This window comes from Dipodomys merriami, unplaced genomic scaffold, assembly GCF_024711535.1.
Source record: "Dipodomys merriami isolate MVZ:Mamm:240054 unplaced genomic scaffold, mDipMer1.0.p SCAF_112, whole genome shotgun sequence".
NCBI classification, from domain to species: domain Eukaryota; kingdom Metazoa; phylum Chordata; class Mammalia; order Rodentia; family Heteromyidae; genus Dipodomys; species Dipodomys merriami.
In genome coordinates this window covers 482,963-507,522 of record NW_027202405.1, presented here as the reverse complement: position 1 = coordinate 507,522, position 24,560 = coordinate 482,963, and the positions used below count along the sequence as shown (strand labels likewise).

General features: G+C 41.0%; 1 protein-coding gene across 1 annotated transcript; it reads right to left on the bottom strand.

Moving 5' to 3' along the window:
* Positions 1 to 211: 211 nt before the first annotated feature.
* On the bottom strand, positions 212 to 19,167 carry Nus1 (NUS1 dehydrodolichyl diphosphate synthase subunit). Its single transcript, XM_070015318.1, has 5 exons — positions 18,589 to 19,167; positions 8,242 to 8,367; positions 6,764 to 6,913; positions 3,807 to 3,906; positions 212 to 400 (listed from the first exon to the last, which is right to left on the bottom strand). The coding sequence occupies exons 1-5, from the start codon at positions 19,001 to 19,003 to the stop codon at positions 310 to 312; spliced, it is 882 nt and encodes a 293-aa protein (XP_069871419.1). The 5' UTR covers positions 19,004 to 19,167; the 3' UTR covers positions 212 to 309.
* Between the last annotated feature and the right edge of the window lie 5,393 nt (positions 19,168 to 24,560).

Here is a 24,560-nt window from a genome sequence, read left to right as displayed (position 1 = left end):
CTGAAGCCTTTAATCTGAAATCTCAGCTCCTAAAACATCGCTGCTATTTTTGTTCCAAGTTGCAGGTTTGTGTATTCTTTCTCCAACACTCCCCCCATTTATAAGTGTATTTCCACACGCGCGCACACACACATTCACACACGCACACACTCATTCACTCTCAAGTAAGACACTTTTTTGTGTTTGTTGATAAATTATGAGGAATATGAACTAGGTGTATACAGGGTTTCATAGGTGCTTTGTAAACATCAGAGTCACTTGAGTCCTTTTCTCCAAAAGCCTGAAATCAAATTACACAACCAGGGATCATTACTTTCCCAGACGCTGTTCACAGGCTGCATACTGACGAAGGGCAGAGAAAAAGTCCTCATAGCTGATGTTTAGGTGGGAAGGCAAAGAGCTGGAAAGAAAGCACAGGGGAAAGGCAATTAGATGATACACTGTAATTTGGGAACTGTGGGCGGGGGGAAGGCGGTGGGGGACCTGAGAATGATGATCAAAAGTGGTTATAAATCTTAAGCAGAATATGCCAAAACAATTCTACTAAAAGACTGTCAAACACTGTGAAACAGTTCAAATAAAAATGAATCTTCCTTTCTTTCCATAAGAGAAAAGCATCTGTTGTGAGTTAAGAGTCATTATCTATCAAAGCAAAAGCCTGAATTAATAAAAACTAGAGATCTATGAAAGATCTCACACAAACCCACGTTAGGAACTTCATGGTCACTAGTGACTCACAACTGTAATACTACTCAGGAGACTAAGATCCGAAAGACCAAGGTTCAAAACCAGCTGGAGCAGAAAAGTTCATCAAAGTCCACTCCCAATTCACCAGAAAAAAGCCAGACTGGAGCCATAGTTCCAATGGTAAAGCCCCAGGTGAGCAAAAGCAAGCCAAGCCAGTTTGAGAGCTGGAGTTCAAACCTCAGTTCTGGCAGAAAACAACAACAAAATATTGTGGTCAGAGTATCTTAACAATTTATTAAGGCCGAGTTGAACACAGGGCAAAGCTAGCTGTACAGCATCCCCGCAAACTGAAGCTATATGGTAGGCAACCAACAATGAAATTCAACCCCACCATTTCCAACTGCTCACACAACCAAAGGCTCCTGGACTCCCCCCAGTGTTGTCAATAATTACCATGAAAAAAATCTTTAATTCAGCTTAATTGTGAGGCTTGGAAATTCCAGTTAGTGACAAAGGTATACACAGGATCAGATTAGAAGAGTCGTATTCAGCATTCCAGTCAAGTGTAGAGATTGCTGTCTGCAACTACACAGGTCTTAAGTAGCATATAGTCCAAGGCTAGCGGGAGCACAAGTGTGAAACCCTATCTGAGAAATAACCTACAGCAAAAGGTAGTAGGTACCCAACTAGAAAGCACAAGCCTTGAACCTAAGCAAAAAACAAAGAAGACTAAACCTGCCAACCTACCATGAAACAACTCCTACTATAACTTCTAGTTAGTTATGCCTTTCACTATCCTTCCTCTGACTGCTAGAAACTTAGAATCAAGCCACCTACTTCCTAATTCCTATTCATCTCGTAATAACATCAAATAACATGTCTTATATCTCTGCTATCACTCATATCTTGGGGTGGGAAGGCAGTTCACCAGAATAAACTCAGGGTCTCCTTTCTTGCTAGGCAGCTGCTCTAACACTTGAGCTTAAGCCTCTAGGTCTGTTTGGAATATTTTTGAAACAGGATCTTACATTTTTCCCAGGCTGGTCTGGATCACAATCTTCCTGATCTCATCCTCCCACACAGAGATGAGAGATACCCAACACTGAGCCCAGTCTTTTATTGGTTGAGATAGGATCTTGCATACTTTTTGCTCAGGCTGGCCTTGAACCATAAACTCCTGGTTTCCAAAATTGTTAGGATTATAATCATATGCCAATTCACACAGCTATTGTTTTAGAACAGGGGGAGGGGTGTCTCAAAAATATTTTGCATACACTGGCCTTTAACCACAAGCCTCTTCCTTCTAAGTAGTAGGACTGATTATATGCTAATCCTTTTGTCTTATTCACTCCACTCAAATACTATCCTCAATGAAGCATATAATAACATTGTTACTGCTAAGCTTCCTTCAAATGTCCTCCTCAAAGCCTCATCTCTCATCATTCTTCCAGAAGCACTGAGTGACATTACACACGCCACCCCTTCCCGCCTCTGACATCTTGCTATTACAGTTTGTTGATCAAGGCCCTACCCTCTACTTCTCCATCAATGACTGGGGCACCATGGTGCTCTACCTGGTAGAGTATAGACAAACACGAAGCAGACCTCAATGTAACAAGTCCGTGGGAAAGCTAGTTCTCCCAATGCTAGTTCTCTGTCACTTGTTTTTTTGTTTGTTTGTTTTTTTGGGGGGGGAAGGGGTCCGGTCCTGAGGCCTGAACTCTGGGTCTGGGTGCTGTCCCTCAGCTCTTCAGCTCAAGGCTAGCGCTCTACCACTTGAACCACAGTGTCACTTCTGGCTTTTTTTTCTTTTTGCTTATGTGGTGCTGAGGAATCGAACCCAGGGCCTCATGCATGCAAGGCAAGTATTCTACCACTGAGCCACCTTCCCAGCCCTTCTCTGTCACTTCTTTAAATCCTCAATGCCACAATAAAATGTCCATTTTATAAATACAGATTTAAAAATCTTATCTGTTCTAAAACACATTCTTCCCTCCCCACTTTGAGTGAACTCCCTCCTCAAGTTCACAGGCTGACGGATGATGCCACTCTTGGAGCCCACCTGGAGGCACCTGAAATGACCAGTGAATCCTTAACAAAGGTAAGAGACACACACCTCCTCTAAGGACCCCCAGAGTTTGGAGACTGTCATTCCACTTTATTTCAAGCTTCAACAGGTCTTGTCCCGATTTCTTCCCCTGTACAATGATTTACAGCTCTTCCCTTTTCTAACGTATTACATCTCTTCTGCCTCTTTATACAGTTTTTCCCTCCTTTCAGTTTCTACATTTCTTGAAGGACCCCTCTGTATACTTTAATGACCTCAAATAAATATGTTCATCTCTCCTGTTACAGACAATGTCTCAAAATCACTCACATCCCCCTTCAAACTTCAATCTCCCTCTACTTCATTTCCTTTCAATAACAATATTCTTCACCCCATACCTTAGGCTTTAAAAAAGTCATTTATTCTCTAGCTTTTTCTACAATTAGTAAAGTATAGGCATGCAATCATAATAAATACTCTTCTAACAGACAATCCTAAGGGGACTTTCAGAGAAAGTTGCACTAGAGGCATGGTTCAAGTGGTAAGGTACCAGCCAAGCAGTCCAAAGCCTTATGCTCAAATCCCAGTACCAGAAGAAAACAGTTTGGCAAATGTGGTTTTAATACACAATTTCATTCTTTTCACTATATTTTTTTCTTAACTTACAGTGATGATCTCTTCATTTGTCTTTTTATTTCATCCTTTCTCCAATTCATTTCCAAACAAATCTTCCCAAATATCATTGTTATATTACTCACAGGCTAAACTCTTTCCCACACCCCGTCTACTATGAAACGCAGTCTGTATGTTAGTATTTAAAACCTTCCAAATTTTGACTATTTCATTTCCTTTCACACTACTGACTAACACTCTGCTCTAGTGGGGCCAATTCCCTGTCTCTTTACTACATATTCCAGTTTCCTTTTGTTTCTCTTCCCATCCCTGTGCTTCCCACTGGTATTCTAAATACAAAAAAACGAGGAGTATTATATATTCTTTGGGAGTTCCCTTCAGATTTAGAACAGCAGTGGGCTCAACAATCACTTGCCAAATCAACATCAAGAGTACTTACACAATTTCAGTCAATCTGATTTGCCAGGGAAGAAAACCTAATGTGCTGTCCACAGGACCAAACTTCAATACTAAATCAGGATCAGGGAAACCATTTGAACCTTGGAAATAAAGATACACACATGAAGTTAATATATACTGCTTGCTGTTAAAAAAAAGCTGGGGAAAAAAAGCTGAAAGGAAAAATTTGTTAAGTTGGCCTTCTGTCTTTCCCATCCCATTCCTTCCGTATACTTTAATATCTATGTTTAGTGCAAATGTGGAAATCTTCTCCTAACTCCATTTAATTGAACTAATTATTTGAGAAAGAAGAAAGTCCAATTCCTCCCCTAAACCCAGTAAATACTCCCTGGTAAGTGCCCCCAACGTAAGTGCTAAGTTGGCTCCTGGGAAAGGCACTGTTCTTGAGGTATAACTGCTGATTTTAGCCATAGAATCAAATTATTTCAGAGAAGAAAACAACCTATAAAACTACTTGTTCTCGGGACTGGGAAGGTGGCTCAGTGGTAGTGCTTGCCTTTGCATGCATGAGGCCCTGAGTTCATTTCCTCAGAACCACATAAGCAGAAAAAAAAACGAAAGTGGCCCTATAGCTCAGGTGGTAGAGCGCTAGCCTTGAGCTGAAGAGCTCAGAGTTCAGGTCCCAGTTAAAAAAAAAAATACTACTCTCAGAAAAAAATGTATGTAAACTTAATAAAGGGCTATACAAAACTATAGGCAACATCATATTATTTTCCCTAAAATTAGTAATAAGGTGTCCCATTCTCCCATTCTTTTTTTTTTTTATTGTGAAAATACCATACAGAGGAGTTACAATTACACGGGCAAGATAATGAGTACATTTCTTATCAAGCATTGTTGCCTCCTCCTTTGTTTCCCCTTCCCATCCCTTCCCATCTCCCCACCCCCCCAACCCCATACCCACCCCCATTCTCCCATTCTTATGCAACATAATGCTAGAATTCCCAGCCAGAGCAATAAGGCATGAGAAAGAAACTAAAGGAGTTCAAATAGGGAAAGACATAAAATTATCATGATTTTGACTCCTATCTCTCACTTTACAACTTCAAATTAGACATGAAATCTAAGTCTAATACTTGAAAACATGGAGGAAACTCTGTAAACTAGAGACAAACGTACTAATTTTCTAAACAGAACTACAGTGGGGCACCCATGGCTCAGCTGAGCACCAAATGCTTACACCTACAAACCTATATACTCAGGAGGCTAAAATCTGAGGATCATGGTCGAAAGCCAGGAAAGTCTAGAAGATTTCTATCTCCTCAATAAGCTACAAAAGAGATTCCAGAAGTAAAGCTGTGTCTCAAGTGATAGCCTTGAGCAAAAGAAGCTCAAGGATAGCACCTAGGCCCTGAGTTCAAGTCCTAGGACCAGCACTAAATAAATAAGTAACAAGAATTGACAAATAAGGCAGTGTCTACATAGTACAAGAAATATCTACCAAAACCAACCCACAGAATGAGAGAAAACCTTCACCATCTATTCAACAGATAAAAGGATTAATATACAGATATACAAAGAGCAAAAAAACAAAACAAAAACTCTAGGGTGTGGGCACAGTGAGAACAGTGAGGGTTAACTGAGGATGAATGAGGATGAATGTATGAAAACACAACAATGAAACTTGCTGAAATTATCTTAAGAAGGGGAGCAGAATGAAAAAAGAAGTGACAGAATAGGTGAGGTTGGTCAGTGTACGTTGTTTTCATGAATGGAGATGTCACAATGAAACCCTATCTTTGCCTCATACTTTCCAGCTAAATATCCAGAAAAATCAACCCCTAGATAAGTGGTACAAATGTTTTCAGTGTTCCCTAAAGAAAGCCCAAGTAATTTGAAGGGAGAATAAGGACTATTCCCAACCTGACAAGCACGTGGCTATTTTTATCTATGTTATGAACTGAGTTCCCCATGAGAAATGGACATGGGTGTTTCAACTGTTTAAAAACAAAGTTAAAGGGTCACTAGTATAAACAGATGTGGTGTGATAATCCAAGGCTTCTCACATCTTCAGCCTACCAACAAATTGTTTTCCACACCCATCTCAACAGAACCCAGACTTTTTTTCACCATGAAGTAAGCAGACTGAGGTTGGAGTATGTGATATGGCTCAGTGGTAGTAGATATTTGTCTAAAATGTACAAAGTCTTGGGTTCAATGTTCAGTACAAGGAAGAAAACAAGAAAGAAAAAATTTTTTAAAGCAGCAGCACATAGCCAAGTTATGGAAACAGCCCAAATACCCTATAATACAAGGATGGATCAAAAAAATGTAGTACTTATACAAATTCCAAGAAATGGATACAATTTTTATTGGTGGTGGTGAAGGTGTTATGCTGATTTTTGCTTTGGATTTTATTGTTTCTGGGACAGCAAAGGTGTGGTGCAGAAAAGGAGAGAAAGAGGGTTAAGAAGAAAGGAGAGGGAGGGAGGGAGAGAGGGATGAGGACAGGAAAGGAAGAACAAATGCAATCATACAATTCAGTATATACTATGTACAAAATTATCTATGTAACTTGTGGGCAGGGATGGAAGGAAGAAACTGGGGGAAAGTAAAGGAAGGGGTGACACTGTCTAAAAATGAGAAAAGTACTTATTACTTGACTTATGAAGTAGTAGCCCCTCTGTATAATACCTAATGTTATTATAATATATAATATATAATGTTATTGTAATAACATTACTATTTCCAAGAATACTCATCACTACAAATGTTGAAGAATTCTTTGCTTAACGATTATGTCCTCATATAAGTAAACAAACTACAACATCATTATCTAAAAAGCATTTTCACATTTTTATAGCATTTTCTTTAAGTATCAGAACTATAAGGGAATGACGATAAAAATCAGGCTTTATAGAATCAAAAGAACCTACTAAATATTTTTCTTTCATACTACTATACCCAAGACAAAACTGAAAACACAGTATGACTTACTAAGTAAACTGTCTAACATATCTACATCCAAATCTGTGGCTCTCTTTTGCTGCTTGGCTACAAACTGGCAGAAGTCTTGAGCAGCTCTCACAATATCTGCTTTTCCATCTTCTGGGGACAGCACCTTCACTACCAAATGGCAATTTAAAACTGCAGGGAAACACAAATAAAGTACTTTAAAAAATATATTCTTCCAAGTTTGTTTCACAATCAGTTTTACAAAATAGTTAAGATCAAACCAAAACAAAAAAATACAGTTCTTATATAAGCAAGAACCACTTCAGTTCTTCAATTTCAATATCAAAGCACACTTAGCTACTTTCCTCTGACAGGACCCATGTATCCCAAATCACATTACCATATGTATTTTTAGACTGCCTTCTTCTCCAAGTCCTCAAAATGACCTTTTATTGTGAATATATTCTTTGCATTATAAGAATTTTAATTATAGGCTAGCTAACAATTTTCATTCATCTAAAATTCCATCTACAGTAATAGTAGTAGAAACATGGAATAAAAGGAATGCATAAGAATGCACGGTCAGTGGAGCTAGGATTCTGGTAACAGGTCACTGTCAGAAGTCCAAAATTTTAAGATAGGGCATGTAGCTCACTCCTACCATCCTAGCTACTTGGGAGGTAGAGAGGAGCATAGAGGGTTTGAGGGGTTATGTGGATTAGTGAGACTATATGATGAATGCCTGTAATCATAGCTTGATCCTCCTAATCAGGAGGATCAAGGACCAAAGACAGCCAAGACAGAAAAGCAGAAAACTTCACCTGAAAAAATTAAGAGGTGAGGACACATCTGAAGTGGCAAACAACATGAAGTCCTAAGATCAAACTCCAGTACCACCACCACCAAAATAAGTAAATGAAACCTAGCTACTCAGGAGGCTGAGATCTGAGGATTACGATTCAAAGCCAGCCCGGGCAGAAAAGTGCGTGAGACGCTGATCTCCAATAAACCACTAGAAAACCAGAAGTGGCGCTGTGGCTCAAGAGGTAGAGCGCTCGCCTTGAGCTGAAGAGAACAGAGCCAGCGCCCAGGCCCAGAGTTCAAGCCCCATGACTGACACACACACACACACACACACACACACACACACACACACACACACACGTGCACACACGCACACACACACACACAAAAAGTAAATGAAAGGCTAAATTTTACATGAGGTAAAAATTAGACTATTTAAAGTTACCATTACTTCTATCAGCCCTTTATTTACATACTCATTTACTTTTCTGACTTATATAAGTTCTTTAGATTCTCTTTGTTGAACAAGTTATAAAATCTGACTAATAAAAATTTTAATATGTGTATGTTTACTTTTCTAGAAATACTTTAATAAGAGGAAGAAGGTAATTAAAAATATTGACAATAGAGACCAAAATGAAAGAAAAATGATTGATAAAACCTGCCCTGAAACACATCCTCATATGTCACATATTCAATCTTACACTCATGCTCACCTTGATCATCTTTTTCATTACTATTTGCAAACTCCGTTGAGTATTTGGAACAATCCAGACCCAGAAGTTCCTGCTGCTGTTTTAAAATTTCATCCATCAATCTGGAATTATTTCTTTTGAAAATTCCTAAGAAAGAAAATTAAAAGCAAGTAAATCACAAATAGGTAATTTAACAGCTTTTCAATGATTAACAGATGCTTATGAATACAACACTAGATCCATAACTTAACAAGCCTCAAATGAAAAAATAATGACTAACCAAATGAAAATCTGAAAAATAAGGGAACAACACAAGTTAGGTCGAGTCTAAAGGGACTAAAGCCCAAAAGGGACAAGGGTTAACTACTTGGTAGACTACTGACTATGACAGAAACTTAGACCTTCAAAATTTTTCATTCATAGGAAACTTATATTTACAGACTAAGAAACAGGGATCTAATGTCCTTAAGGGCTTATCCAAAAAATTCATTTCTGACTTCAGTCTAACATTTTTCTCTACAGAATTTTTATGTGTATTAAATACTGCCTCAATTTTATTAGTTTAGTCTTAAGAAGAAATAACATGATTTTTAAGTTGAAGAGACAAAGTATTAAGACCAAATTTCTGTAAATTCAAACAAATCACAGAAACCAACTACCTGATGCAGATTTTGATCCCCCAACCATACAAAGTAGCTTAGTATCACCAGGTTGCTGAGAACTACTTGACAAACATTCAACACAAATTTATAGAGCTCTAATTGAAAAAAAAACAAAAAACCAGCCACTGCTTTTTTGTTTATCAAATGTTTCTACTTTGTGCTCATACAGGACTTTAAATTAGTTCAGTGCACCAGAGAAGAGTGCACTTGTGTGATTTTTGTGTAAAGAGAGACAGAATCAGCTGCAAACAAATGCCAATCTGGTCATATATATGTGTATATCTCTTGGATGGACAAAGGTTTGTCCAAAGAAGACTCGAGCTGAGGTGAACTCAAAGTCCAAGAAAAGAAAATGGGTAAGACATTATATACAGAAAATGCTTAAGATAAAGCATAGTTTAGGATGTTGAGAGACAACTGTTTATGACACAAAGGATATGAGAGGAGCAGTGAGCAAATAGTTATAGTTTTTATTTCACACTGCTTAACAAACAGGTTACCTACAATTTATGAGCAACATGGAAATGTATGGAAACTTAATCCTCAGTTGAATGTTCTTAATATCAGGATAGGAAAAGATAGGCAGCAAACTACTGTAGGATTCCATGTGTAAGCTGGTGAGACCATGGAAAGGGGAGACTTACCACAAAGGAAGAACTGAGAGGAAAATGGTACATGACTTACTCAGAAGTGAATGTGTAGTATCCATAGCTTTTTATCCTTGGTAGCAGAAAATGGTAACATTTTAAAAAAGTGATTGTTTGATTTAAATTTGCAAAAAGAACTGGTTAGAAGGAGAATGTAAACTCAATTTTAAACAATAATGGAATATTTAGGGAGTTCCTGTAAAAGTGATTAGAAGACCCACCCACCCCCACCAATGAATGACTTATAATCTTACTTCTTTCTATAGTCCTGTTTCTTACTCATCAGTTTCCCAAAAGGCATCCTCCATACACTAAGGTTCAATGTTTACCTAATAAGCTGGCACGAATTACCAATCAACAACAAAACATCAAAAGTTATGTCACTAGGTGAAAAAAGTTTCCAGAAACCTCTTCACAATAAAAACAGCCATGTTGATTACACACAAGCAGAAAATCTGTTAAAATGGAAGCATATTACATAGAGACACAGAATCTTTTTTTAAAGGTATTTTTAAGGTATTTTGGTCTTGACTGATTTATGTAAAAAGTTAAAAGTTTTAAGGGGGGCTAGGAAAGTGGCTCAGTGGTAGAGTGCTTGCCTTGCATGCCTGAGGCCCTGGGTTCCATTCCTCAGTACCACATAAGCAAAAAGAAAAAAGCCGGAAGTGGCGCTGTGGCTCAAGTGGTAGAGCTCTACCCTTGAGCTGAAGAGCTGAGGGACAGCGCCCAGGCCCAGAGTTCAGGCCCCATGACTGGACCCAAACAAACAAACAAACAAAAAAAGAAAAAAAATAGATTGTGTCCACAATGATTCCTAACCGATCACAGAAATCTGACAATACTTAAGGTCATGTATAAACACTATTACACTTCACAGTTTTCCTTAGCCAAGCCATACATAAACATGCTTCACGTGATACACAAGAAATACAAGACATAAGTGTGGCTTCAGTAGGAAACATCTCTAGAAGTAGCATGGTATATGTACAGATTATTTTTCTCATCATAATATTTGCTCTTCAAAATTTTAACACCAAAATGATTAAGGAAATTATCACAAGTCATTTTATGTAAAAAGAAGTCGGGAGAGAAATAGAGGAGGTGAGATTGATTGGAATACATTGTAAATATATATAGAAAGGTGACAATGAAATTCCCCATCCTCTGTATAAGCTAAATTTCTTTTGAGACCATTTCTATTCAGAAATAACTGACTTAAGGAAAAAACATTTGATGTGCTTTACAAAATTATATAACATTAAGATTTCAGAATTTATTTTATTCTATCTTTTTATAGACAGGAAACAGATTAAGGGAAATAAACCATTTGTCCTTAAGTATCTATGAGTTTAACCGGAAACTTAGGTCTACTGAATTTACTTAGTATTCGTTAACTTTTTTTTAACAATGCTAAACTTACTATTGTACTATTAATTTGAATCTTTCTCTAAATAAATTGAACCCAAATAAAATGGATCTAGTTTTTAATGAGTATAGTCTTTTAAAACAACTAAAAGTACAACTCTTTCTATTCCCTCTCCTTACTTTTCTTACTTTCTTATCTATAGCTCTTTTTCTTTTTTTTTTTTGTCAGTCATGGGTCTTGAACTCTGGGCCTGGGCACTATCCCTCAGCTCTTCGGCTCAAGGCTACAGCTCTAACACTTGAGCCACAGAGCCACTTCCGGTTTTCTGGTGGTCAACTGGAGATAAGAGTCTCATGGACTTTACTGCCCAGGCTGGCTTTGAGTGGAGATCTTCAGATCTCAGCCTCCTGAGTAGCTAGGATTACAGGTGTGAGCCACCGAGGCCCAGCTATAGCTCATTCTTAAAAATGCTTTTGAAGAGATTTCACAGAGCTAACAGAACACGTATTTTAAATACTTAAGAATAACCTGAACCACAGGAATGGAGGGAGGAAGGGAGAGCAAATATAGTCATTAGATTCAATGTACATTATGTTAAAAATAAACTATGTAGCCGGGTGCTGGTGGCTCAGGCCTGTAATCCTAGCTACTCAGAAGGCTGAGATCTGAGGATCTTGATTCAAAGCCAGCCCGGGCAGGAAATGTCTGTGAGATTCCAATTAACCACCAGAAAACCAGAAGTGGTGCTGTGGCTCAATTGGTATAGCTCAAGCCCAATGACCAATAAATAAATAAACAAACTATGTAACTTGAGGGTAGAGAAGGGAGGGGAGAAAGGGAGAAAAGGGGTGATAATGACCAAGAATCATTATACTCTTAACTCAACTAATGGAATCATAAACAAGTTGTACAATTACATCATCATCATCATCATCATAATGAGGAGGAGAAGCAGAAGAAGACAACAACGAGGAAGGAGAAGGACGAGAAGGAAAAGCAAAAGCAGCAGCAGAGAAGCCAGGCATCTGTGGCTATTAAAAAAAAGAAAGAAAAGAATAACCTGGGAACCAAAGGCTAGTTTCAGCAATAGTTATTTAAGAAATTTTTACAGTTTTGTTTCTCAACAACTACTTCATGGAGCCTCAAATTCCCAAATGTGAACAATCGCAAATGGGAAAGATAAATGAAAAGTCACTCCTGAGTATACACACGTGTGCATGCACATGCGCGTCCAAAGTCTCTTAATTTCCATGAAATAAAATATCATTCTAAAGAGCTGCACCTCTTAAAGCATACAAATGTTTTTTGATATTCCTTAACAAATATTAACTATGTACTTTGGAGCCCAAAAGTAGGCTTCTTTACTATATTCTAAGAAAAAAAAAATTGGGGGGGGGGCCAGTCGTGAGGCCTGAACCCTGGGCCTGGGTACTGTCCCTCACCTCTTCAGTTCAAGGCTAGCACTCTACCACTTGAGCTACCACACCACTTCCGGCTTTTTTTTTTTTCTTTTTGCTTATGTGGTGCTGGGGAATGGAACCCAGGGCCTCAGGCATGCAAGGTAAGCGCTCTACCACTGAGCCACCTTCCCAGTCCCTCTAAGAAATTTTTTAAGCACATTTTTTAAGTGGCTTGCACCTACCATCCTATCTACTCACATGGGTAGCCAACATGACAGACAAATCCAAGTCAGAACTGGAGGCATGGCCCCAGCCATGGGACAGGACCAGGGGAGGCAAGTGAGAGCTGAAGGCCCTTAGTACTACCACCAGAAAAGAAAATGAAAGAAATGTTTTAAATTGTAGTATCGGATAAGACAGTATTAGTATGTTCCCTAGAACATACTGCAGCGTCCCAAAGCTTATCAATTATAACACAACAGTTTCAACTTACTAATATTGCCCAGTATGCATTCATTACCTCCACGCAACTTTTTAAAACTTTTTTCCACTTAAATAACATGTATCTTTCCTTGTAGCCAGTCAATGGTTACTTTACATTATATTATTTAACAACAAAAATGAATAAAAAAATTTTCTTTGTTCATTTCTGAAGATAAAAAAGTCAAAAGAATTTTCAGGGCTAGGGACATAGGTCGGTGGTAGACCATTTCCCGAACATGTCTAGGCCCTGGATTCAATCCTCGAAACCAGTTTTTTGGGGAAAAATACTGTGTTCAATAAGTTATATATTTAGAATACAGTCTGAGTTATGAAACAGATAAGGGCTGGAAATATCAAACTTCCTGTCAGCACACAGATGATACTTAAAATCATGGGAGACTGTCTGGGATAGGGGTTAAGCTGTTAAGGGAATGCAGAAAGCCAGAAGCAGGGGTTTATAGCTACTCCCAAGCTACACTGGCAGAGTTGAGCAGAAAGACAAGGACATCACACACCTAAAACTCCCGTACATAACAACATTTAGAAGTGAAACAAAGCAGAGAAGCCAGGCAAAAGGCTCAGAAGGAACAGGAAGTGAGACAGGAAGAACTCCAAGCATATGTAGTGTCATGGGGATCAGGAGCAGGAAATACTTCAAGAGATAGATTACCAGAGTATATACTGCTTTCAGGTTCCTTATTAGAAATCAGTTTAAACAATAAGTGATATTTTGTGATTATTCAGCCTACCACTATACTCAAGCATGTGCACATTAACTGGGTAATAAAGTCATCAAACATATCTTTTAAAGTTGAGGCAAACAAGTAACAAGGAAGTTTAATTAAACAAGTATGCAGTCAACAAATCTTGTCTGTACTTCTTAAATATGGATTATTTTAAAAATTCATGTGAAATATATAATCAACTCTATAAAATAACTTAAAAATGATTGATTTAATCCAAAATTAAATCTTTTACTGTGATTTTTTAATTCTTATAAAAATAGAACTTCTAGGGATAATCTAACAAGAAGTATAAGGACAGAGGGAAGCACATAAGAAAAACAATAAAACAGAGGCTGGGAAGGTGGCTCAGTGGTAGAGCACTTGCCTTGCATGTGTGAGGCCCTGGGTTCGATTCCTTAGCACCACATAAGCAAAAAGAAAAAAGCCAGAAGTGGCGCTGTGGCTCAAGTGGTAGAGTGCTAGCCTTGAGCTGAAGAGCTGAGGGACAGCGACCAGGCCCAGAGTTCAGGCCCACGACCAGACCCCCCCCCCAAAAAAAAAAACAACAATAAAACAATCTCTTCTAGTTATAAAGCACTTACCCAGCTATAGAATTGAATACACAATTATATGTAAATACATATTTCTCAAATTGACTTTTCCCCCCCTCTTTAACTAGACAGTTAAGTCACCTAGTGGTTACCTTAATTTCTCTGCCTTCCTGTAAGTCATCTAGTGGTTACCTTCATTTAATCTCTACCAACCCAACTATTAGAATTATCAGAGAAGAAAACATTCAGAACAGTTATTTAAAAATCTATTAAAATACAAGACTAAGGTAATCATAACAAAATAAATCTTATAGCCATTAAACTATTTTATTTCAAGGGGCAGTCTCCAGATAGCTCACCGAGAAGCAGTTATACGGAAGTTGGCACAAAGTGACAGGGGAATAAATAGTGTAATGGCACAGTCAATGGGAAGAATGCTGCATTGAAATCACAGGCTGTACCACAAGGGAAATGAACCAGACATATGGATTTGCTGAGCTTCTGCTTGCACATTTTATTCTTGTTTGCTTGAGCAATGTTGGGGATTGAACCCAGGGCTTCCTACACAAGGCAAATGCTCCATTCCTGAGCAACATCCCCAGCATACTTTAAAAATGAAAGTATCATCACGGACTCTGCTCATCTGACAAGTAATATTTTAATACAGAGCAAGAGCTCTGTAAAAAAAATTATATTGAGTTGATTAAAAAAGTGTCCTATAACTCAGAATAAATATTTCTCTTAGCAGTATAAGGAAAACTATTGGCCTGTAAAATTTTATAATTTTTTCGTCAGTCATAGTGCTTGAACACGGAGCCTAGGGCTGTGCTTAAGCTCTTCTGCTCACGACTAGTTTTGGATCACTTTCAGTCACCTAGCCACTTCCGGTTTTCTGGTAGTTAACTGGATATGAGTCTCACAGACCTTCCAGCTCTGACTGGCTCTGAACCACAATCCTCGGATCTCAGACTCCTGTCTAAACTAGGATTACAAGCTTGAGCCACCAGTGCCCGCTGTTTATAACTTTTTTCTTTTTTTTGGGGGGGGGAGGTAGGAGTAAGTAGGAGTTAGGGATATTTCTATATGTAATTTCTATCACCTGCAGATAAGTAGTACTTTACCAGGTCTTGAAGATGACACAATATAATCACTAATAGTACCAGAAGTGACTATTTTGTGGCCATATTCTCTCATCAGCACAATATAAAAGTTTCAAGAACTCGCGAGGCACTCACAGTCATAAATCCCAGCTACTCAGGAGGCTGAGAAGCCAGCCCAGTTTGTGGTTCAAGGCTAGCCTGGCCAACAAAGCCCATGAAATTCTTCTCCAATTAACTATCCCCCCCCCAAAAAAAAAAACAGTTGTCAGTGATTCAAGTGGTAGAGTGCTAGCCTTGAGCTAGAAAAACTCAGGGACAGTGCCCAAACCAGATCAAACCCCAGAAGCAGTGCGCACACCCACACACATTTATGCACAGTTCCAAGAACAAAAGTTTTTAAATAAAATATGGTTTAAATTCTAGACCTGTCCTTACAGGTATTGGCTTACTTTGGATTTGGGTTTTTAGGCTTTGTTTTGTTTTTGAGCACTGTACTGAAGCCTCTCTAGCAAACATTCTACCACATAAGCAACACCTCAGTCCTTTTGTATTTTTGTTTTCTCAGATAGGGTTCATGCTTTGCAAGGACAGGCCTCAGACCTATATCCCCGGACCTCTGCCTCCTGAGTTGGTGGAATTCAAGCCAGCATCACTCAGCACCACCAGTGCCAGAAGGTCTTAACTTTCCAATTATGTTCCTTGGTCTGTAAAACTACTATATTTAATGTATTTTTGTATACTATTGTGGCACAGAGTAAGAGCTCAACAAAGAATGACTATTAAGATAAAAGTCTAGGAAGTGGAAATGTGGCTGAAAGTGGAGATGTGTGCTGACAAAATGCCAACTTAGAGCAAAAAAGTCAAGTGAGAGCATGAGGTCCTAAGTTCAAGCCCCAGTTCTAGTACAAAAGAAAAAAAAAGGTAAACATCTACTTTAATGCACAAACATAGCATTGTAGATAAATAAATGAGTACTCAAGAGAATGAAATCATTTCAAAAGCTAAAAAGAGAAGGATAGAACCTATCAGATAGAGCAAGACCAGAGATGAAGGTTGACATAGCTGATACAGTTGACCTGACCTAGGAGGAACAGTTTGGAATAGACTGAGAAGCAATCAATGATAATCCCTTTGCCATGGAACTAACCTTCTGATAAAGAAAGAACATTTCAGGATGTTAGGACAAATGCAAAATTCTATTGAAAAGCCAACTATTAAGCCACATAGTCGTGGTTCACACTTACTATCCTAGCTACTCAAGAGACTGAGTTCAAGGTACAAAGCTAGCCCAGGCAGAAAAGCCCATAGACACTATCTCCAAGGTAACCAGTAAAAACCAGGCTGAAGACACTGCTGAAGTGTCAGAGCACCGGCAACCCATGAGCAAGGCAAGCAAGTATGAGGTCCTAAGTTCAAACCCTGATAACCAAGAGAAAAAAAAAAGTGAACGACACATTACCCACAAAGGTGATATTTAGAAACAGGTTTCTTTGCCATGAGTTCCCACATGAGGGAACACAAGCACTCGAGGTTGTACTGTTAAGCATACCAAATATGATTTTGTACATATTTAACACCTCTGGCACTTCTGTACTTAAACAAAAGAAGATCGATCATTAATAAGAGTCATACTGTCCAACAATATTTGTGTCAGTATGCCAAACTGTAAACTAGAGCAAACTAAGATCATTTTCTTTAGAGTGTTTGGGGTTTAGTGTTGACTACTTGTTACAGGCATAACATCAAGCCACATTCTGTAAGGGAGATTATATGATTCTTAAAATACATCCAACTGTCACTTGAATGAATGACTCAGTCAACAAGGATAGGTCTTTCAGAAGCAATTATCACTTATCCCTTTAAGGAAAAGGTTTCTAGAACATAGAATCTTTCTGTTCTCATTCAAAAGTTGGTTTAACCTGGCTTCTTCCTTTTTATTGCCAACGTTTTTTTTTTTCCTTTAAGTGAACATGACACAGGATGTCTGAATCACATCAGAACTTCAGTAACAGGAATTGCAGGAACAAGGAAGTGTGGAAATATTATCTGTTCTTGGAGGCTCAATCTATTATTTTCCTTCCCAATAGAAAGATAAATGTTCTAAAGGAGTCATCTGGATTTAAGTCAACCCATCACATTTCCATGTCCCGCACACTGATTTCCCAGATAGTACTGGCTGTGTTGCCTTAGACACAGATTGTGTAACCTCCTAACAGCCTCACGATTTCGATTGGTCTCTAAAGTTCTTCAGCTAGTTCCAGAAAGTCAGTCTCTTGAGTAGATTAAATTTACCTTTTCCAGAGCAAACCATCACTAGAGATGAAGGGCAACTGTGTAACCCTATTCCCTGAGGCATGGGAAAATAACAGGGCAGTCAGATTAGTGTTTGGGGAGCTACACTTTTAAATCTACCTATCTGATGAACAGTTAAAAGATAAAAACTCCAGTTGTAGGTCTCTAGAGCACACAAGTGACTTAAGGAAAACAGTTAAAAAAAAAAAAACGTTCATTTTCTTCCCTTCACACTGACGCTCCTAAATTCTGCTTACTATCTTCTTTTCTTTAAGGAAATACCTGTGCGTTCGTAACTTAGTTGACGCCCAAACCTCACACTCAGCCTCTTCCTCCACCTCCTAGCGCGTTCTCTATAATGCCCTGCCCAGATCTCATCACCTGCCCAGGAGCTGTCAAGTTCTTCCATTCAGCATCTCTCCATACTTCATTCGCTCCCCGAACACCTCCTCCTGTCACTTCCTCCCCAGGAGCCTAACAGTCTATGGAATGAAAGACAAAGAACCCATGGCTTCTTGCCACGGGCTCAGTGCCGTTTTCGTACTTGGAAAAATCCCCTGTGGAATCCAAACGTGGGGAGGGCCACGTTTTGTTAAGTCTGAGGATCGGGGCTCACACCTCATCCCAGGCCTTTTCTGAAGTCAGTAGGGATCCAGCTCCCTTTCGGTCTACTGGAACTCTCGACACTTTTCACAAGCCCGATTCAAATGACCCTCCGTCCCCCACCGCTCCCACACACTCAAGATCGGCGTCCCCAGCCCTACCAAGGCATCCCGCCGTGTCACCCAAAGGCAGAGGCTGCAGAAAGCACGGACCAGCCCCGACCCCAATTTCCCCGTGACTGCCCTGTGACCTTGGGCAAACCGGCTCAGGGCGGGCGAACCTCCCCTTCCTCCCCGCGCGGCGGCGGCGGCGGCGCACGGCTGCCTCCCATCCCGCCCGAGTCCTTCCAAGGTTCGGAGGAGTCTTCCCCGCGTTCAAAACACCCAGGAGCCCCATCTCAACATCCAGCCGGGGCTCAGTAACGCCCAGCTCCCGGCCTGGAAGGCGCCGGGCCGGCGAGCGCCCCGCCGGGCGGCGGGAACCCGCGGGCCCCGGGGCGCGGCCGTGCGCACCCGCCCCGCCCTCCCGCCGGGCCTCACCTTGGTGGTCGTAGACGCTGATGTAGGAGATCCCCACGGCCATACACCACACCACGAGGCTCGCGATGTCCGAGAAGCTGGGCTCCGGCTCCTCCTCGGTGACCACCAGGCCCATGTGCACCGGCAGCTTCTCCAGGGCGCGGACGTCCGCGCGCCAGCGCAGCCGGGGGTGGGCGGCGGCCGGGCCCGGCCCCCCGCGCGGCCGCCGCTGGAGCCGGCGGTTCCGGCCTCCCGCCGGGGGCTTGCGGAGCGTGAAGCCGAGCGGCGCTAGGACCGCGGCGGAGGCCGCGCGACAGCAGCGCCGCCAGATCCAGTTCCAGGTGCCGAAGCGCAGGCGGAGCCGCGAGGTGAGCGCGCGGTGCAGGCAGAGCAGCGCGTGCAGCACCCGCCACACCAGCTCGTACAGCCCCGTCATGCTCCCGCCGCCCGCCCGCACCCGCGGCGCCACGGCTCTCTATCCGCCCCGGCTGCCGGCGCGGGCCATCGCCCCGGGTCCCCCCACCCCCCGCGCCCGAAGCCCTCGCCACTGCCAACACCTCACCTCGCCCCCGCCGCCATCTTCCTCCTCCCTCGGCGGCCCCGCCCCCGCTGGTACATGGACGATTCTGATTGGCTGCTCGACGGCTCTGACGCGGCCTCGGGGTCGAGGATGTGGCCGAGCCCCGCGCGGCTCAGGGAGGTCTTGCGCCTGCGAACTAGGAGGGCGGGGGACCTCGTGCGCCCCCTGGGGGAGAGGAGGGCGAGCCACAGCCGGCGCTGGCCTGTCCAGCTAAGGCACACGTGTCAGTACAGCACTGGGACCCCACAGCCTGGGCGTCGTATGCTGACTGTCCGTCTCCTCCCTTGAACCTGACTGGTGTCCAAAAGAGTAAAAGTGACCTAAGTGGGTTGGAAATTACAAATGCCAGAGAGAACACCAGGATAGAAAGCAGCCCTCCGGATCTCCAAGAGGAAAGTGTCCCCAGAGCGGGTGTGTGCCCCCCTCCCCCACCCCAGGAGGTCCTGCTGTGGTCCAGCCTCCCATCAGATGCTAACTCTTCACCGAGGGGAAATGAAGATCTCCAGTGATGCTCCTGAGACACACCTCCTTGAAGAGGAATCCTTACTGGGTGTCCATAGCTTAGTTTATAAGAGAGGTTGGGCCGCAAGTGATTATTGACTAGCCCATCCTCCGCCGCCCAGTTAAGTTTGCAGGAACAGGAAAGTGGATATGATCCCTGGTCTCAGTCACTAGCTCTGTTTAAAGTCAACCCCCAGCGGCCCTGAACCTGCCCTTTTACACACCTGTCGGGGCTTCAGAGTGCCTCTGGGCCAGCTCTGAACTTCCCAGCAGCAGTGCTGTACTATTTTGCCCCTCTTGCTCAAGCTCTTCTCTTCTTAATGCCTGTTTCCCAATGAAGGGTTGCCCAAGTCCCAACACATTGCACAAGGATTATCCCACCTTCATAAATCTCTCTCTCCCTCCCTCTGTCTCTCCCTCCCTCTCTCCCTCTCTCTCTCCCTCTCCCTTTCTCTCTCTCTCTCTCTTTCCCCTTCCCTCCTTCCCTCCCCCCCCATCTCTCCGGTCTCACTGGACTCTCAAGACTAACTGCAGCCAAGATTCAGTGGGCTGAAACGGTAATCAATGCACAATAGATCTACTTTACCTCTAGTGGTTGTTTCCAAAATCTGGCTGCTGTTCTGCATGTAGAAGAAGGAAGGAAGTTCTTTGTCTGTTGCCCTGAGCAATAATCCTGGAATGACAGAAACTGCACAGCTGCCTTCACACTGTACACGAAGCCATCTTCTTATAAAGATTTTTCTTATTTTGTCATTTCCAAAAGGAACAAATGTACCATTCTTAGTAAATTTGGGTTCTAATAAAAAGTTTGGCTTTCCTAAACATATTTAACCTTCTGCCCCAGCCCAAATTTGAACCAAGGACAGAAAAATGTAGTTATGACGCTTCAGAAAGATATTAAGTTCCTAATATTATGGAGATAGCGTTATTTACTTTTCAGTTAGAAAACGTTTTACATTACTTAATTCTCATCACCAACATATGAACTAGGTAGGGTAGGTAGAACCACCTAGATTGTACCGATAAGAACACAACTTACAGACTACTAACAATGAATAAGCTCTAATTTAGTGTAATTATCTTCTTACTCTCTTCCCGGTTTCCTCATCTGTAAACTGCAGTTGGTGAAGTTGAAGCAAGGCTGAATCAAACTTCACTCCATAGTTGTAAGAGCTAAGGTGATTATACATACAAACTCTCTAGTATATTGTCCAGTCTATAGTGACCACTATACAACAGTCAGTAGCTCAATCTACTGCAAGAAAGAATGAGAAACCATTTCTATATGCTTTTTTATTTAGAGAAAATAGTATATTGTAAATGTTAATTGTATACAATTGTAATCTTGTGTTGAAATCGTACTAGTACACTTTGCCAGGAAGGATGGCTAATGCTTGTAATCAATCCTAGCTGCTTAGGAGACTGAGCTCTGAAAATTGGAGTCTGGAGCCAGCCTAGGTAGACAAATCTACAAGACTCTTACCTTCAAACAATTAGCAAAAAGCCACAAGTAGAAGCATAGCTCAAGTGGTAGAGCATTGGAAGGGAGAGCATGAGTTCTGACAGGAAAAAAAAAAAATGGGGCTGGGAAGGTGGCTCAGTGGTAGAGTGCTTGCCTTGCATGCATGAGGCCCTGGGTTCGATTCCTCAGCACCACATAAGCAAAAAGAAAAAAGCCGGAAGTGGCGCTGTGGCTCAAGTGGTAGAGTGCTAGCCTTGAGCTGAAGAGCTGAGGGAAAGCGCCCAGGCCCAGAGTTCAGGCCTCATGACCGGACATTAAAAAAAAGTACCATAAAAAAATTTAAAAATAGAAAAAAATAAATAAAAAATAGGAAAAAATGTTAATATTAAGAAAAAAAGTTGATTCAAATAACATACTCTTGTTTCTTTTTTTTTTTTTTTTTGGGGGGGGGGTCCAGTCGTGGGGCCTGAACTCTGGGCCTGGGCGCTGTCCCTCAGCTCTTCAGCTCAAGGCTAGTGCTCTACCCCTTGAGCCACAGTGCCACCTCCGGCTTTTTTTTAATGTGGTGCTGAGGAATCGAACCCAGGGCCTAGGCATGCAAGGCAAGCACTCTACCACTGAGTCACCTTCCCAGCTCCACATACTCTTGTTTCTGTTGGGTCACATTCTAATAATAGAGCCAAGTACAGCATTTAAAAATGAATATTATTTAATATGCAGTTATGTCGCTGGACACCGGTGGCTCATGCCTATAATCCTAGCTACTCAGGAGGCTGAGCTCTGATGATCACAGTTCAAAGCCATCTCTAGAAAGGAAAGTCCGTGAGATTCTTATCTCCAATAAACCACTAGAAAGCCGGAAGTGGTGCTGTGGCTCAAGTGGTAGAAGGCTAGCCTTGAGCTGAAGAGCTGAGGGACAGAGTTCAAGCTCCATGACTGACTAAAAGAAAATAAAATACAGTATGTCAAGTGTATAAATTTAAAAAGTGAGACTGAGCTTTTAATTTTTATAATGTCCTTGATAATGAAAGCTTAAAACTTTCAAACTAAGAAGATATCATATCAAGCCAGCATACCAATTTGTCAATAAACTTCTTGAAAATTAGAAATAATTTTCTTTATCTCTGATTTTTCTAAAGTTGCAATATGAAATGCTTTGGTACAGTTATTAGGGAATGTTTATCCTTCCTGGTGCTTCCTAGATTTGGCTTCCAACATTAACTTGGGGAGAAATGATTGCTTGTTATTGCTTCAAGTATAGCTCTTATTCTTTCTTCTCTTTTTTTTCTTCTCCGTTAGGCATATGTTACACTGTTTTAGCAATTTTACAATATCTGCTAAGGGAGAAATAGTCTAATTATATATACTCATGCTCAGTTCTTTACTCAGCTGTGTCCAGTTTACTAATGAGCCCATTAAAGGCATTCTTCATTTCTTTTATACTGCTTTTATTTCAAACATCTCTTTTGTATTATGATTTTTATCTGTGTACATTTCTAAATTTATTCTTCCATGCTACCTACTTTATGTATTAGACTTATAGTTACTTTACATATAGTACTCATAGACTCATAGTTACTTTACATCACTGGTCTCATCATCTCAACCTGACTACCAATATCCAGATATGTTTGTGATTCTCTCTGTCTCTTTCAAACTGTAATAAACAGACACATTGTCCTGGGTAAGAGGATTTGCCATAAATGGACCAGTAGTAGCTTGGTAAGAAGGTAAGTAGAGGAGGAAAGCATTCTGCAGTCCCATGATTAGTGTCAATCTTTCAGTGTACTAAATTAGGTGGGATAGGATAACTAGATTCGGATGGAACTTTCTTTCTAAGTTGTTTAGCTTCTGATAAAACCTCACTAAGTTAGGATCTGGAAAAACAGCTTTTTGGGGGGACAAACCCTGCTAAGAAGAATAGAGTTTTCTGGTGTTTATTAAAATTGTGCCTCTCCTCTTTTTATGAGAAGAAGGCAAGGACTTTTCTCCACTCACTTGAGAACTTGATGAAGCTCTTAAAGATACATCTCACAAAAATATAGAAGCCCCATAAGTAGGCCTCCCTGGTATTTGTAACCATCAGACTTGTCTCCTGTGAGCCTCCCGTATCCACCAAGTATAGCAGAGATTTTCCTACATCGGTACTGATTCCTATGAAGGTTTCTTCTTCTGAGTTTGTAACCTGGCAAGTTGTGACTTTTCAGTATTCATGTGCTGGTTCCTTTCATTTGGGAGCAAGGCAGTGGTCTGTGCTGTGACCTCACTTCTCTGACCAATCTAAGAACAATCCTTGATTTTTCAATTTGATTTGCCTTTTTATTTTTGTAAATAGGATGTGATGATTTCAAATCTCCTATGTGCCAGCCCAGAGACTGGAAGTCTAAGAACCATTTCTGTGAGAGAAATTTTATTGGAGGCTGTGAAGGTGGCTCAGTGGTACAGTGCTTGCCTTGCATGCATGAGGCCCTGGGTTCGATTCCTGAGCACCACATAAGCAGAAGAAGCCAGAAGTGGTGCTGTGACTCAAGTGGTAGAGTGCTAGCCTTGAGCTGAAGAGCTGAGGTACAGCGCCCAGGCCCAGAGTTGAGGCCCATGACTGGCAAATAATAATAACAATAACAATAATAATAATTGGAACACACCCATATCTATTTGTTTACAAACACTTTACAGCAAAGTTTTGTAGCTTCAACAGAGAACTCAACTCACAAACTCTAAAATATATATTATTTGGTTAATGATGAAAAAAGTTTCCAATACCCAATTTACAGTATGAAATCTCCTAACCACAAGGCACTTTATTCTTTGTTGGTAGAAGCTGAAGTGCTTGTGTAAAACTAATATTCCTAGAATTCTCATCTTGTGGATTGGATTGACAAAACTGCAATGATGGGAGTCCTAACCACTAGGACTGGCTCAGGGTAATCCCAGTTAGTTTTTCCTGTATGTTCTCTGGACAAACTGTAAACAGCTATCACCATTACAGTGGTATGGTATGTAGAGTTATACAGCCAGGCCCTGGTTCTAGGAATGTGCCTAGCTTAAGATAAACTAGCTGCATTTACTCTAAGATGAAGTAACTTTTGTACTAATATGTGTACCTTCCATTGGACCCAGAATCTAGGATCCACTTGGTTCTTTCATCTATCAGTAAATCCCCTCATTAATCCCTGATCTGTATGTTTTCTTCAGTGTCACCATCCTAGGGGCTGTCATACACTGGGATTGAGTTGTTCCAGAATACCCAGTAAGTAAGAAACTCGCTAGACTACATGTCAGCTTCATTTGTTGTTTGCCTTCTAAGACAGGATCTCCTTGTAGCCCAAGCTGGCCTCCAATTTGTGATCTTCTACCTCAGTTTTCTGCATGCTGGAAATACAGGTGTGCACCACCAAACTCGACTGTGCTACATATTTAAAAATTTTTTTAATTGTTTTGAAACTCATA